This window comes from Euprymna scolopes, chromosome 18 (assembly GCF_053919585.1).
Source record: "Euprymna scolopes isolate OS-2025 chromosome 18, ASM5391958v1, whole genome shotgun sequence".
In the NCBI taxonomy this organism is placed as follows: domain Eukaryota; kingdom Metazoa; phylum Mollusca; class Cephalopoda; order Sepiida; family Sepiolidae; genus Euprymna; species Euprymna scolopes.
Window position 1 is genome coordinate 112,371,261 of NC_136499.1, and position 13,687 is coordinate 112,384,947.

Here is a 13,687-nt window from a genome sequence, read left to right on the forward strand (position 1 = left end):
CTTTCCTACAGGGGGGAAGGTCGCTTTTTTCGCCGATATTTTTTAAAGTCATCTTCTTTTCCTCCTTTGCGGTACGGGTTCAAGCCTGCCTTCCTACTACCACTTTTTTTTTTTACTCAACATACACATCCAAAAAACCCGGCAATGCTAGTATATATATATATATATATATATATATATATATATATATATATATATATATATATATATATATATATATATATATACATATATATATATGCATATATATACATATATATCCACATATATATACTTATATATAAACATATAGATACACACACACACACACATATATATATATATATATATATATATATATATATATATATATATATATATATATATATATAAGTAGAGAATATGTAAATGTCATTTTTTTTAATTTTCTTGCGAACTTTAAAAGATTTCAAATTATTAATTTTTTTTCTTCGCCATAGGTTACCAAAGAATGGAAAAAATCTGAAGAACACGTATGTGTCTGACAAGTTGTTTAGTGAATTTCTGCTATTCAACGAAACATGTGTAAGGCGTACTACACAAACATATGAATAAAATACTATAAGTGTGAAATAAATACATCTGTTTTGAAATGATAAGGAACGATCCCTATTATGTTACCTAGCATTTTCTCTACTCTTCTGATGAGAAGCACTAGGCTTCGAAATACCATTGCATAAAGAGTTCTCAGTCACCCAATACTTTTAATTGATGTATATCCTTATTAAATGAATAAATCCCTATAGATTAATATGTTGTTTTTATGCCTTCATTTTCTCCCTTTATTGACACACACACACACACATACATATATATATATATATATATATACCAGCAGAGAGACCTGATGTTGCCCGAGATTGAATGATGATCAACGAATATTTCACATTCCTATATTTTTTTTATTGTCATCAAAATCCGTGAAATCGCCCGGAAGGAAGCTGCTCATGCCTCCATGCCATAACTAAGTCCAAAATATGTTATTCTATATTTCACTCTAGAGAACCTACTGTTTCTTTTATAAAATTATTTTGTATAAACTTCTTTCCAGTTAACGAAAATAAAAACATTAAGAAATTTACGTGCGGAGTTTGAACCTTCAGACAACTTCATGCAATATATATATATATATATATATATATATATATATATATATATATATATATATATATATATATATATAAATTTAAAAAAATAAACACGCTATTAACTTACCCACAGTAGAATTTTACGGCCTGTTTTTCTATCATTGTTGCTAAGCGACGATATGGAAAAATGGCTTTACCGATGACAGATAAATTAAAAATAACGGTTTCGATTATCGATTATCCGTAATTATGGAGGGTATTCTGAGGCAAAACTTAACTAAGATCACTCGCAGACTTATACACTAAAGTTCTGTAAATTTTAAAGAAAATCTGTTCAGCCGTTTCAGAGTCTATAAGAAATGACCGCACACACACAGATAAGTTGCATTTATATAATTGTAGAGATATATATAATATAACGTAAAATATATCCATATTAGTACACTTTAAATAACTAAAATTAGGATACACGTGCGTGCGTCATGTTTATGTTAAAAGTGAGAAAAAAAACATGGATACAAAAGATTGACCCCCTCCATGCCTAGTCTAGGGTAACCGGATCAGATATTAGGCCGTGACCAAATCATTACACTCTTTAACAAATTCGCAACAAATGCGTGATTGCACACAATAGGATTTGAAATCTGCATGGCCGATCACATAGTCATGAATGATATCCATTACACCAAGTGTCGATTCATGACTCAGTTATGTCGCGAATTGTGGGATGAATATGCTTATAATAAGGTACAAAATATCGAGCACATTTACGTGGTTGTGTATACGTCAATATGTTTATAGGTGGAGTGGAGGTAATCGATTCTTTACAATTAGTTACGCTTAGTAAAAACTCAGTGGAATCGATTATTCACTTACAAGAGGAGAGAGAGAGAGAGAGAGAGAGAGAGAGAAAGAGAGAGAGAAAGAGAGGCGTGTCAAATCCCTTTCCAAGCAGTCGGTCAACTTAAATATATACACGAAGTACCTTAAATAAGTTTACAGACTTTTTCCATATGAGCACGGAATAGAAAAAAATAGGAGACATTACTTTTGGAACATCCCTCGTACTATTATAAAAGTATTTAACTCCTTGTATTCGCTGTTATTACATAATATCTACAGTTTTTTTTATGCGAGTAATTAGTTCCATTTACTGCGACATAAAAGTGGCGACAAAAAGTCACTATTTTGTCATAATACAAGTGTCTAATTACGCACATGAAAAGAAATAGGAGATGCACAATAACAACGAATAAGAGGAAGCCTAATACTTTAGTAATATTATATTTATTCGATCAAGGAATCCACGTAATGCTATCGCACTCGCTGCAGCTACTTTATAAAACTAGCAAGACCCGTTAACTGGCGTTGCCCGATCGAAGGCTCTAAAATAAACAATACCATTCTTTTATGGTGCTTGGATGAGGTAGAAAATCCTATATAATATACCAATGAAAAGAAAAGAATATTGACCCCAACACCAACTCCGAATTTCAGGACGGCGGTATTAAAGCATAGTATCTGTTCTGTCCAAAAATGGTAGACTGTTTTCATGGAGTTTGCGTTAAAGCCTAGCATCAATAGAACAAAATTATGTCAAAAACTTCTACACGGTATTCTTTGGATTCATCGGACTACTGTTCTCATCTTGAGTGTGATTTTCACAACGTTTTTGTCGATGTAACTTTCGACCTTCTTTAGGTGTATCTTGTGGAACTCGGGAATGTTTCTGTCGAACTCGGGAATTTCGACGGAATTTCGAGCTGAACCCTTTATTTACTTCACGGGGGTAGCATGCTCTTGTTCCGTCAGCCATGACTGGATAGAAGTCCTAAATAATTCGTAAGTGTATTTATCGATCGCCTACACTGAAGATCGGGCCTTCAACCTTCAGGAGAATATCACTTTTTACAATTGATTTTTCAAAGTAATCTAACCACTGTGCCACGGGTTCTTGCGAACATTCCCGAGTCCAACTAGATACACCTGAAGACCCACTACGCTCCTTATCCATGAAATTCTTTATTTGGCCGATCAACTCTGGAGTTCTGATTTCGTTACTCTTTCAACACTTCTCATACTCCCTCACAGACTCTCTGCCTTCCTTTAATCTCTTATGTCACTCAAAAACTAATACCCGATTCACGCAAGATGGTTTAAAAGCAGTCTGAAGCATTCCATACGTTTCTGTGGCATTTTTCCAAGTTTAAAACAGAATTTTATTGCATATCATTTTTCTAACGTGTCCTCACATCCAGATTGCATTTTTGAAATTCAACAGCTGTGACAATCAGGCTTTAGTAGGATGTATTCTAATTCCTACTGTAGTTGTTCATCTGAACTTGAAATCATAAAAATTGGTCGGCCATCTCATAAGATGTATCGCAATAACATACTGTATTTTCAAGAGTCTACGACTATTTTAAATGTTTGTACAAAAAAGTCTGGATGTTCATCAGATCAAATGGATATTTTAAGGTTATATTTCATCACTGTTATTCTGTTATAATATCATTCCGTTGTAATATCATTCCGTTATATCATTCTATTATTATATCATTCTGTTATAATATAATTCTGGTATTCTTTTAGATCTGATTTTCTGAAAATTGGGTCATTTGTTTTTAATGATTTTTTAAAACTTATTTGACAGTGATTGCAGAGAAAGATAGAGAGAACTTATGCTTTGCTTTTTATTTTAATTTTAACAGAAACTACACATGGATATTTCTGATGGGGATGAAGTTGTTGTGTTTGATGGAGATTCTCTGGATTCCCCGATCCTTGCAACTTATAAAGGCTCCGGTGCAGATTCGATGGGACCCAAATTTATACAATCGACTGGAGAAGCAATGCAGATTCTTCTAAAGGGCCGTGGACTTTTCGCTAATGGAGGATTCACCTTTTCCTACGTTCAAGGTAAAGAAACGAAATCCAAATAAATTCTAACCATGTTTTTATTCTTCAGGTGAGGGATTCCTTTTTTGAATCCAATGCCATTGAATGTTTTTGAAAGTCTTTACAAAAGCACTTTCAATACAAATGGCGATGGAATCTTGTGTGCTGTTTGATTTTTGTTAATTCTGATAAGCTCGACTCTTGTGTTTGTCGACTTTTGTAGGATCTATTCCTGCTGATTTTTTGTTATACAATCATATCAATAGAGTTTCGTGACAAACAAAGCAAACAAATACATTGTTTACGGAAGTAAAACTGTGTAAATTTATGACACAGTATTTTGCCATTTGTGGTGGATTCTTAACCGTTCGTTTTTTGTTGTGTTTTTTTTTTTGTGCCTGTTAACATCCGGTGGGCTTTTTTTTGTTATTGACATCCAGTGGGTTTTTTTGCTTGTTGACATCCGGTGGCGTTTGTGGTTACTGACATCCGGTGGCTTTTGTGCTTGCTGACATCTGGTGGCTTTTGTGCTTGTTGGTATCCGGTGAGCTTTTGTGTTTGTTGGTATCCGGTGAGCTTTTGTGCTTGTTGGTATCCGGTGAGCTTTTGTGCTTGTTGGTATCCGGTGAGCTTTTGTGCTTGTTGGTATCTGGTGAGCTTTTGTGCTTGTTGATTGACATCCGATGGGCTTTTGTGCTTGTTGACATCCGGTGGGCTTTTGTGCTTGTTGACATCTGGTGGCTTTTGTGCTTGTTGACATCTAGTGGCTTTTGTGCTTGTTGACATCCGGTGGGCTTTTTTTTCCCTGGCCGTTGACATTCGGTGGGCTTTGTTTTGGGGCTGTTGACATCCGGTGGGCTTTTTACCTTTTGACTCTTGGTGGGTTTTTTATGCTTTGTTTGGAATGAATACAGAGTAATATATATCTCAATAGAAAAAAAAATTATGACATATATTATGCCGCAAAAATTAATCATAGATGTTCTCTGTTATTCATGAAATCGTTTGTATTTCAAAAATGAGACTTATTGTTTAGATCATTATAGTTTTTCGGCATCATTTATTGAAATACTAGCAGGCCGCTCGGTGTTGCCTGGTCGTAAAATACACTGAAACATAATATTTTAATTTATTCAAATTTCGTATTCATTATCATAGAACCAATAATCTATTGCTTATTATATTGTACCCAATATATAATAGTGATTTCAAAAGTAAAAAAGATATATGGGTGCCATAGACTAGAATCGAAACCAAAACATGTAGCTCTTCTAGCCTATTCGTTACCATCTGACCGAAGTTCATACACACAGAAAAGCTTAAAAAAATAATGGTTTTAAAGATATAAATGTATATCTGCGCATGCGTAGAAATAACACGTTTAATTGACTTACTCCTGCCAAGTTCGAATTTTTTCAATTTGACGCCTTAGCAGCTATTTTTACCGGCAAAAAACAAATCAAATTTGTTCCATAGGTCCAATCCCCTATATATCAAGTTTCAAGTGTGCAGATTAAAAATTGACAGAGTAGGTTGATAGACCGTTTCTCACACATTCTCACTTATATATATTTAATATTTTTAGATAATATTAGCAGGCTGCTCGAAGTTGTCCGATCATAAAATATGCTCAAATATAATATTTTAATTCATGCAAATTTCGTATTTATTAATATAAGACCCAATTTCCTATTGTATTATTTTATGGTACCCAATATATAGTAATGATTTAAAAAGTTAAAAAGACTTCAAAGCTATCAGCTGGAATCGAAACCAAATTATTTAGCACTTCAGCCTTCATCGTTACCGCTGAGCTATCGCTAGATGGTTAAAGATAGACTAAAAATTCAGCGACTTCAAGCTAAAAATGTATATGTATGTATGCTCAGAAGTTAGTCAAGATCAACCAACTGTTTTTTTTTTCAATTTTGCCCGTTTAGTAACTATTTATACAGTCTAAAAAACAAATCAATGTATTTCCAATGTCCAAATACCCTATATATCAAGTTTCAAGTCTGTATACAAAATATCCAGAGAGAAGCTTGCTAGAGACGTTTCCTACATGCAGTCACTTTATATATACACACAAATATATATATACACACAAATATGTATGTATATATATATATACAAAATATGCATGTATATATATACACACACAAATATGTATGAATTTATGTATGTATATATATATGCACACAAATATGCACGTATATATACACTAATATGTATATATACACACAAATATATATATATATGTATATATACACACAAATATATATATATGTATGTACATATATGCACACAAATATATATATATATATATATATATATATATATATATATACTAGCATGGGTACCCAGCGTTGCCTGCCTTGACATGAAGTTCTGTTTGAAACACACCGGTATACTAATTATTTTCATCATGGGCAACGTGGATACCCCCACAACAAAAATAAAAGAATGGATGAAAACATGCAAATGTAATCGGTCCCAAAAAAGAAGTACGTGATATCCTCTTCACCAGATATTTCGGCAGAAGGGCTACAAAGAGAAAAAACTATTCTCCGGATATTCAGCACTGGAATGAACCCCCCCCCCTCAAAAGAAAAAAAATTAAAAATAAATCATTGCCCGTGAGATCACAAAAAAAAAGATCTACCAAAAATTAATTCCAAAAACAATTAAATGACATTTTTCGTCATTTTATATTTCTAATGCAATCCTCCCACCCCCACCCCGAAAAAATTGAATTTGTCATATTTTGAGGTTCGTTCTGCTTATAAAATTGTTAGGTGAAAGTACAGAATGGTTTCATAAAATTTAATTAAATTTATCGTTATTTTATGTTTCAAATGTAATCCCCGGCCCTCCACCACCACAAAAAACTAAAAAAAATTTATTTGTCGTGTTTTTTCACCCCCACCCCCCTCGATCGTCAAACTTAAAAAAAAAAATGCTAGAGATGACATGTCTAGTTGAACGCTTTGTGGCCAAACAGTGGGTGCTCATTTTACGTAAATTTTATATAGAAAAGTTATCCCCTACGTTAAAATGTTAATTTTTTTCAAACTTTCTTCTTTCATATTATTTATAAAGACTGCTTAAACATATTAGGCCACAAAAAAAAAAAAACAGATCTTAATTTTTGGGGTCAATGTCAAGTTTCTTTTCCAACTCCCTCAAAAACTTTAAAATGACGACTTTTAATGGTTTTCGATGGTGCTGAAAACGAATATCACATTAAAATTTGGGACAGATAAGTAGTTTTCATGATATGAAAAAAATTACTTTCTCAAAAAGTGGGGGATCACTTTCTTATATAAATTCAACGTAAAATGAGCACCCACTTTCTGGTCACCTAGTAATTTCTTCATATAAAACAAATTTAACTGTGATATTCGTTTTCAGCACCCCCGAAAATTGGCGCTTTTTTTTACTAAGAGATGCGTTCATTTTTTATCTCATAATTTAGGACGCTAATTATCCTGTTAGTAAGTTTACAAAAGCATAATTTTGTTTTTCGTTCTTTTTTCATTATACAACTTGTATAGTTGTGAACAGGTGTCTCTGCAGTTTAACATTTCACAAAAATTCTGTTTACATTAGGAGGCAGTTAAGTAAACTACAGAAGCACCTGGTAAAAACTATACAAATTCTATAATTGAATACCCACCTAAAAAAAATGAAAAACAAAAATATATTTTTGTAAACCGACCGCTCGTGTAAGCTTACTGACAGCATTATTTACATCCTAAATTATGAAAAAATAAACGAATCTCTTAGTAAAAAAACAGCGCCGGTTTTCGGTGGTGCTGAAAACGAATATCACAGTTAAATTTATTTTATGATATAAAGAAATTATTAGGTGGTTAGAAAGTGGGTGACCATTTTACGTTAAAATAATATAGGAAAGTGATCCCCCACTTTTTGAAAAAACAATCTTTCATATTATGAAAACTACTTATCTGCCCTAAATTTAAATGTGATATTCGTTTTCAGCACAATCGAAAGCCATTAAAAGTCGTCATTTTCAGTTTTTTGAGGAGCTGGAAAGAAACTTTGCATTGACCATTTTTTTCTAGGTGTTAAATGACGCTGGGTCACGTCATAAAAAATGTGCATTTTTAATTTAGGATATTAAATAAATTATAAAGAAAATCTGTTTCGCAGGCAAGTAAACACACTTTCTATGGTATAATTATTAAAATAAATTCTGTGCAACACCGATTATATTTTATAAACAAAAAAAAAGAGCAGGGGATGATGGATTTGGTTCACATGTGTCTCTGGCTAACTCTGTCCTCGTGAGGATGGAAGTAAATGAGAACATTACTTATTTATTTTTCTCTAACAAATAAAAAAGGTTACTTAAAAATTAAAAATAAGCGAAAAAAATTTCCTCCAAATTAAAAATGAAAATAATAATTCAGCTTAGAATAATATTTCGAAATGAAAACAAAAATAGGAAATATTTAATAACGTAATTTTTCAATTAAACTATCACAGTTATTTCCCCTTTTGGTTTTCTGGTTTTTGGTTTGAAACTAAAACGGCTTCAGATTTCAGATATAATAAGTTAAATCAAATATAACTTTAAATTTAAATAAACTAAATAATGAAAAATGTTTTAATTAGTACAGTTGAAACAAAGCTATTATGTCGAATAAGCAATGTTGTCGAGGTAATTATTTAAATAGATTTCATTTAATGTGATATGTTAATGACCGTAACTCAATAATGTAAAAGTGGTTTGAAGAATCCTATGTATTGAAAGTACATATAGAATATAATGTCTCCGTTGACAGAAGTATCCTAACATGGGCATTAATATTTCATCACAAGGAGAGGTGTACATGCACATGGCCTTTATATTTCTTTGGTCATTGGTAGTTGTACACACAGACACACAGACACACACACACACGAACGCTACTACTTTATATATATAGATATATACACACAAATATGTATATATACACACAAATATGTATATATATATATACATACAAATATGTATATATACACACACATATATATGCATATATACACACACAAATATGTATATATACACAAATATATATGTACACAAATATGTATGTAAATATACACACAAATATGTATATATATACACAAATATGTATATATATACAAATATGAATATATACACAAATATGTATTTGTATATATATGTATATATACACAAATATGTATTTGTATATATATGTATATATATACATAAATATGTATTTGTATATATATGTATATATATACATAAATATGTATTTGTATATATGTATATATATATACATAAATATCTATTTGTATATATATATATACATAAATATGTATTTGTATATATATATATATATATATATATATACATAAATATGTATTTGTATATATATATATATATATACATAAATATGTATTTGTATATATATATATATATATATATATATATATATATATATGAAAATATGTATTTATATATATATACATACAAAAATATGCATTCGTATATATCTATATATATGTACACACAAATATGTATTTGTATCTCTCTCTCTCTCTCTCTCTCTATATATATATATATATATATATATATATATATATATATTGCGCGCGCACACACACACACACACACACAAAAAAAAAAAAAAAAGATAAAACATGTCCGTGTGCAAGAATGTTTTCATCTTAAATTCTACGCAATTATGCACGATGTAGAAACTATACATAAATAGAATTAGGCGTAATAGCTAATTGAAACCAAACATCCAATAAAAAACCATAAAAATGATTAATAAATGTTCGTTTTTCAAAGAAATATGCAAATTAGTTAATCTTCATGAAGTCGCTTGTAAATCCATGACTGAGTATATTAAGTTCGTTTTTAAATAAGTTTTGAATAGCAAAGTAGCTATTTAATTATCAATGTAAGAGTGAGAAAAAAAACCCTCAACTTTATAAGCTGAAATATTAATATTTTTTATAATTTGATTATCCGTGTATTGTTCTCATCTTTAGCGTCGTTTGCACAACGTTTCACTCGATATAACCACCGACCTTCTGCAAATGTATCTTCTCGAACTCGAGAATCTGCACGTAATTTCGAACGGAGAGCCTTTTTTTTAATCCACGGGAGTATCATGGTCTCGTTCTGTCAGCTATGGGTCAGGTAGACGTTTACAGATGAAGTACTTGGTCAATTCAGTTGTAAGTTACACTCTTCTGAAGGTTGAAGGTTCAATTCTCAGTGCGGGTTATGCTCAAAATACAATTGCGTAATGGATAAAGTACTTGGTCAATTTAATTATAAGTTAAACTCTAAATTCAATTGCGAATTACCTGGGACTTCTACGAAAGTATGCTACTCCCATGGATGCTACTTTGGTGGAATAAATAATGAGTTCTGTTCGAAATTCCTGCAGATTTCCCAGTTCGACAAGATACACCTGAAGAAAGTAAAAGGGCACATCGACCGAAACCTTGTAAAAATAACACTCAAAATGAGGATAGTAATCCGAATAATCAAAATAATAATATACTTACTTAACAAATTAAAGCAAATATCTGAGTGTATATAAGGTGTCCCAATAAAATGTATGCACTCTTTAAATTATCTCAACTTGCTACATGAATACGCTATGCCACGTTCCCAAGAGATGTTACGGAATAAAGAATGGCACTTCCAGCAGGATGGAGCACTTCTTCATTATCATCATGGCGTAAGAGCACATCTTAATAGTCATCTGCGAAACAGATAGGACGAAGAGGAAGTATCGAGTACTGTGCACGCTCACCGGATTTTACCCCCCCCCAATGCAGGAGTAGAGAGCATGTTAAACACAGGGTTCACAGCACAAAACGAGCTACAATGAATGAGTTGAAAGCAACCATTGAAAGAAGATATGTCAATATACCAATTGAATTGATTAGGAACGTTTTCGATTCAATCAGTGAGCGTTGTCAGCTGTTCATGGATCACAATGGCCAATAATTTGAACACTCTCGATAATTAGCTGGTTTCTATATTTGTTCGCAGTATGTTTATGTATGAAACTTTTCTTTCTTATACTAAATGGAGATTTTATGGTCATTTAAAGAGTGTATATATTTTATTGGGACACCCTGTATATATCTATAGAAGTAAAAAAACAAAGCAAAAAAACAAACTTGTGGGTTTTTGCTTGCTTTCTTGCTTGCTTGCATCTTGTCTTCGACGAGCGGGTGATTCCATCTTTCAAAAAGCGTGATGAAAGATGAATTATATATATATATATATATATATATATATATATATATATATATATATATGTGTGTGTGTGTGTGTGTGTGTGTGTGTGTGTGTGTGTGTGTGTGTCGGACTCTTGAATTCCATTTTTATAGTTAGTCATAAAAAATATTTAAAAAATAATTGGTTGGTCCCTATTTGAAAGTGTTGGTCAATAGGAAATCAAACAGAATACGTATATAGATATACGTTTTGAAGCCATCGCAACGCAAAAGAAAAAAAAATCAACAATTTGAAATTAATATTATTCGATATATTTTGGCAAAGAAACTCGCCCTTGTCAAGAATTCTTTTCTTCTTACGCGCCATGATGGTAATTTTAGGCAGTTCACGTCCGTTTAGTTGTTATTCAACGAATTTTGTTATAGTCCATATTTTTTTGTAGTCCATTATTTTTTATAGTCCATCGGATGCTAAAGGAATACTTGGTTGGTTCCTGTTTAAAAGCGTTGGTAAATAGTAAATCAAATATAATACGTATATAAAAGTACGTTTGGAAGCCATCGCCAAGCAAAAAAAAGAAGAAACAATTTAAAATTAATATATATATATATATATATATATATATATATATATATATATATATATATATATATATATATATCTCGAATAACATTAATTTAAAATTGTTTATTCATTTTTTGCGTTGCGATGGCTTCAAACGTATTTCTATGTACGTATTATATTTGATTTCCTATTAAAAAATGCTTTAATATTATTTCTGGATTTTGTTGGCTAATTTTGTTTAATGTGTTTGTAATAAAGTAACAATTCCTTAAACCTGTAATGGTTTTGGTGCTAGTCATTTTAAATTCGGAGACACGAAACTATATGTTATAATTAGGGCTAGGACAACAGCATATTCTTTTTATTGTTTCGACTCTCGAGTGTGTATCCGTTAATATCTTATATGCTTTTATATAGAGTGATGTGGTTTTTGTTTGATTAATTGTGTCTAACTGTGTCGGATATATACTCGAGAGTCAAAACGATGAAAAGAATACGCTGTTGTCATAGCCCTAGTCATTGTAATATAATCATTCAATATAATTTTATTTTTATTGTGTTTCAGGTTGTAAAATTAATGTAAGAGACCAGATATCCGGTGTGATCATGTCGCCCGGATATGACTTAGGTAAAAACTACCCGAATTCTTTGAACTGTGAATGGAATATCGATATCCCAACCGATCAGAGTTTCTCGATCAAGTTCGATTCAAATTACGACATTGCCAATCCAGATGATATTCTTTACGTATGTATTAACATTTTATTTTATTTATTTTGATTTTAATTCTATTTAATTTAATGTATGTTTGTATGTTTGTATGTATGTTTGTATGTATGTATGTATGTATGTTTGTATGTTTGTATGTATGTACGTATGTTTGTATGTATGTATGCATGCATGTATGTTTGTATGTATGTTTGCATGTATGTATGTATGTTTGCATGTATGTATGTTTGTATGTTTGCATGTATGTTTGTATGTATGCATGTATGTATGTTTGTATGTATGTTTGCATGTATGTATGTTTGTATGTATGTATGTATGCATGTATGTTTGCATATATGTATGTTTGTATGTTTGTATGTATGTTTGTATGTATGTTTGCATGTATGTATGTTTGTATGTATGTATGTATGTATGCATGTATGTTTGCATGTATGTATGTTTGTATGTATGTATGTATGCATGTATGTTTGCCTGTATGTATGTATGTTTGTATGTATGTTTGCATGTATGTATGTATGTTTGCATGTATGTATGTTTGTATGTATGTATGCATGTATGTATGTTTGTATGTATGTATGTTTGTATGTATGCATTCATGTATGTTTGTATGTATGCATGTATGTTTGTATGTATGTTTGCATGTATGTATGTATGTTTGTATGTATGTATGCATGTATGTTTGTATGTATGTTTGCATGTATGTATGTTTGTATGTATGCATGCATGTATGTTTGTATGTATGTTTGCATGTATGCATGTATGTTTGTATGTATGTATGCATGTATGTTTGTATGTATGTTTGCATGTATGTATGTTTGCATGTATGTATGTATGTTTGTATGTATGTATGTTTGTATGTACGTTTGTATGTATGTTTGTATGTATGCATGTATGTTTGTATGTATGTATGCATGCATGTTTGTATGTATGTTTGCATGTATGTATGTATGTATGTATGCATGTTTGTATGTATGTATGCATGTATGTATCTATGCATGTATGTTTGTATGTATGTATGCATGTATGTATGTATGTTTGTATGTATGTATGTATGTTTGTATGTATGTTTGTATGTATGTATGTTTGCATGTATGTATGTTTGCATGTATGTATGTATGTATGCATGCTTGTATGTACGTATGCATGCATG

The 13,687-nt window shown here is 31.2% G+C and overlaps 1 protein-coding gene across 3 annotated transcripts in view; it reads left to right on the forward strand.

Moving 5' to 3' along the window:
- Positions 1-13,687, forward strand: part of LOC145297770 (uncharacterized) — a 576,130-nt gene that overhangs the window by 204,547 nt on the left and 357,896 nt on the right. For all 3 annotated transcript variants that reach the window (XM_080144014.1, XM_080144016.1, XM_080144015.1), the window contains exons 10-11: positions 3,818-4,025; positions 12,374-12,555. In XM_080144014.1, coding sequence (XP_080000140.1) covers positions 3,818-4,025; positions 12,374-12,555 — 390 coding nt within the window. The remainder of the gene's footprint in view (positions 1-3,817; positions 4,026-12,373; positions 12,556-13,687) is intronic.